Here is a 2,782-nt window from a genome sequence, read left to right as displayed (position 1 = left end):
GGAATGCTCTTCTACATTTGACACTGCTTGCAAGAAAGATGACGCCACAGCTGACACCAGGCTTGCTTCTAATACTATCATCTCCAGTACCGAGAGGTGATGAAAAGCTGCAGATCAGAACATTATGATTGCGGCCCTCATCCTTCATTCTGGCCTTAAACTCAGGCCATTTAATGCAGATGAGAATTTCAGCTATGCTGATATTTTCATGCTAATGGCAAGAGTTTGGCTACACCTATTTTCCAACTGTTCTACATCTCCATCCTCGCTAGAAAACAACATCACCAACTACTTGAATGAGACAGGTCAGTATAAGTCTATGACTGGCTTATATCAGATGAAGGTGTAAGCACTCTGGAAAGAAGAGCTAAAGCAGCAAGTGCAGTGGTCAAAGTACAGCAAAACCTCAATCAACAGTGATATGTGCTTAGAGTTAGATAATATCACTGCTTTATTGACTCAGTATTGCAACTTGAATGTAGCAGAAAGGCATTGATCTGGCAGAGATATGGCAGAAATGCAAGCGTAACAGCCCACTGTCTCCACTTAAATAGCTTGCCAAGATTATTTTAGCTATTTGCCCTAATACTGGCTCAGTTGAGCAATTATTCAGCCTGCTCAAGCTCATTCTCATGTCTACCTGCTCATGGCTGTCCTCTAAGAACCTTTCCATTTTAGCCAGACTCAACATCTGTATCTGCTATGAATATAAGTCAGACAGAACTATTACCGAGTGGCTGAAACAGCAGCAGAGGCAGTATATTGATATTTTCAGTAGTCACCAATGCAAGTGTCGCTACCCCATCACACGGTCTTGAAGTCGTAGCTACATCAACAACGTTACAGCAGCAGCCATCAGCAGACCCCCTTCCAACCTCAGAACCATCTGGCACCTCTGTGCCACCACCCTTGAATGACGACTCCGACTTATTGGTGGCTGCCGAGCAGAAAGCCACTCTCGTACATGTTCACTCACTCAACCGCATTACAGACAATCTGATGCAGCAGTCAGAGCAAAATGCTCAGGCACTGACTCAGATGGGCACAACTCAACTTATGGGGCCAGTGCACTACGGCTGTCTGTACCAGATCTTGCTCGCGCGCATGTTCAACTACAAGCAAGCTTACTGGATGGACATAGTGAAGAAATAGGGTCTTCAAGGCCTGGAGAAGGAGTTGGATGCATATAGAATTATTGATGTGCACGCCTGTAGTGACAGTGGCCCAGAAGAAGCAAATTTGTACTCATAATATTACTACTATAGCCTACAAACTTGTTTTACTGCTACGGATGACTTTAAGACATCGGTGTGATGGCGTTTTGAACTCTGATTAGCCAGTAGCCCTTGCCATGATGAGAACCCAGCGAACTGCTTGGTCTCAGTCACAGTCATACTGATTTGTGACTAGTCAGTGACCAAAATGACTAGTTACTAACTCAGTCACTAACCGGCACAACACTAGACAGTACAGAGTTTCTAGAGATGGCACCTGTAGCCATGCCACAAGGTGGCTGGAAGCTTTGATTACTCAGGCTCCACTCAAGTTGGACTGAAATACTCTTGTGGTCTAGTGTCTGAGCATGAAGACAGGACAGGGCTTTTGGAGATGGCCCCTGTAACCATGCCACAATGTGGCTGGAGGCAGTTATATTCCAGCCTCCACCTAATCTGAACTGGGAGGCTCTTTTGGTCTAGCCTGTCTGAGCCAGAAGACAGGACAAGGCTTATATAAATGGTGCCTGTTACTATTTCATTCCATGTGTTCAGTTCAAGACCCGCACTAAAAGTTTCTAAACACGAGAGAAATTTGGAACTTTTTTATCGCAAAAAATATGCTAAAACAGCTTGAAAAAATAAGTAAGAAAATGTTGTATTTTTTGCTCGGTATCCGGCAATCCGGCAATTCGGCAATTCGGCAGCTGAGCCGATTATCGTCTGGGTGCCGCCGTTCCCGGGCGCTTTGATAAATGGCCTGGTGGACAATCAGCTCGGCTGCCGGATTGCCGAGTTGCCGGGCTGCCGGATACCAAGGAAAAAATACGATATTTCCTTACTTATTTTTTCAAGCTGTTTTGGCATATTTTCTGTGACAAAGAAGTTCCAAATTTCTCTCGTGAAAGTGAATCTATCTAAGAAGGTGCCATCAAAAGGTAGCAAACAAGGCAGAAAATAAGAGGCAAGCCAAATCTCCATGAACACTTGAAGAAGTTACACTTGTGAAGCATGTTGTAAGCAAAGGCTAGGATGATGTGGGCTGCAGCACAAGTGCTTGGCGGGTACAATTTCTTTATTTCTTGCCATACTACAAAACTTCTTTCTATTATTTGCACTGTCTTAATATGAATCTTTTGCTCATGACATCAATGTCAGTGTTTATACAATAGTAATATTTTATAATAACAACAGAAGCTAACTTTATATCTAGTATAGTAATATGCAGGGCAAGGCTCAAAGTTTATAAGCTTTAGAGGCCTGGTTCAGAATTTCAAGCTAAGCTTGGACCCCATCAAAAAAACTCAAAGGTGCAAACAAAGGCACTTACTTTTAAAAAATCTGAAATATACTGGAATTTAATAGAATAGCACCACTAAATGCTAGTGAGTGCATATTACTTTAGATGTGGATGATCTTGCTATACAAAGAGATATGATACATAATGTATGAGTGTAAATATCTATTATATTCATTACAAGCCTTTTAATCTACCAGCCTATACATGTAAGGTCAGTTCATATTTACTTAATGCTACACTGCCTGGTGAAAACTTGTGATAATGATCT

The 2,782-nt window shown here is 42.3% G+C and overlaps 1 protein-coding gene across 1 annotated transcript; it reads left to right on the top strand.

Annotated features, from left to right (window-relative positions):
- Window positions 1–632: 632 nt before the first annotated feature.
- Window positions 633–1,152, top strand: PHACADRAFT_202671 (uncharacterized protein; the record flags this gene model as incomplete). The annotated part of the gene is made up of 2 exons (XM_007402832.1): window positions 633–693; window positions 779–1,152. 2 exons carry the CDS (start codon window positions 633–635, stop codon window positions 1,150–1,152), a joined length of 435 nt encoding a protein of 144 aa, XP_007402894.1.
- Window positions 1,153–2,782: the final 1,630 nt, after the last annotated feature.

Source organism: Phanerochaete carnosa, assembly GCF_000300595.1.
Source record: "Phanerochaete carnosa HHB-10118-sp unplaced genomic scaffold PHACAscaffold_471, whole genome shotgun sequence".
Lineage (NCBI taxonomy): Eukaryota > Fungi > Basidiomycota > Agaricomycetes > Polyporales > Phanerochaetaceae > Phanerochaete > Phanerochaete carnosa.
The sequence above is the reverse complement of the archived record's forward strand: the minus strand, read 5'-3'. Positions and strand labels throughout refer to the sequence as shown.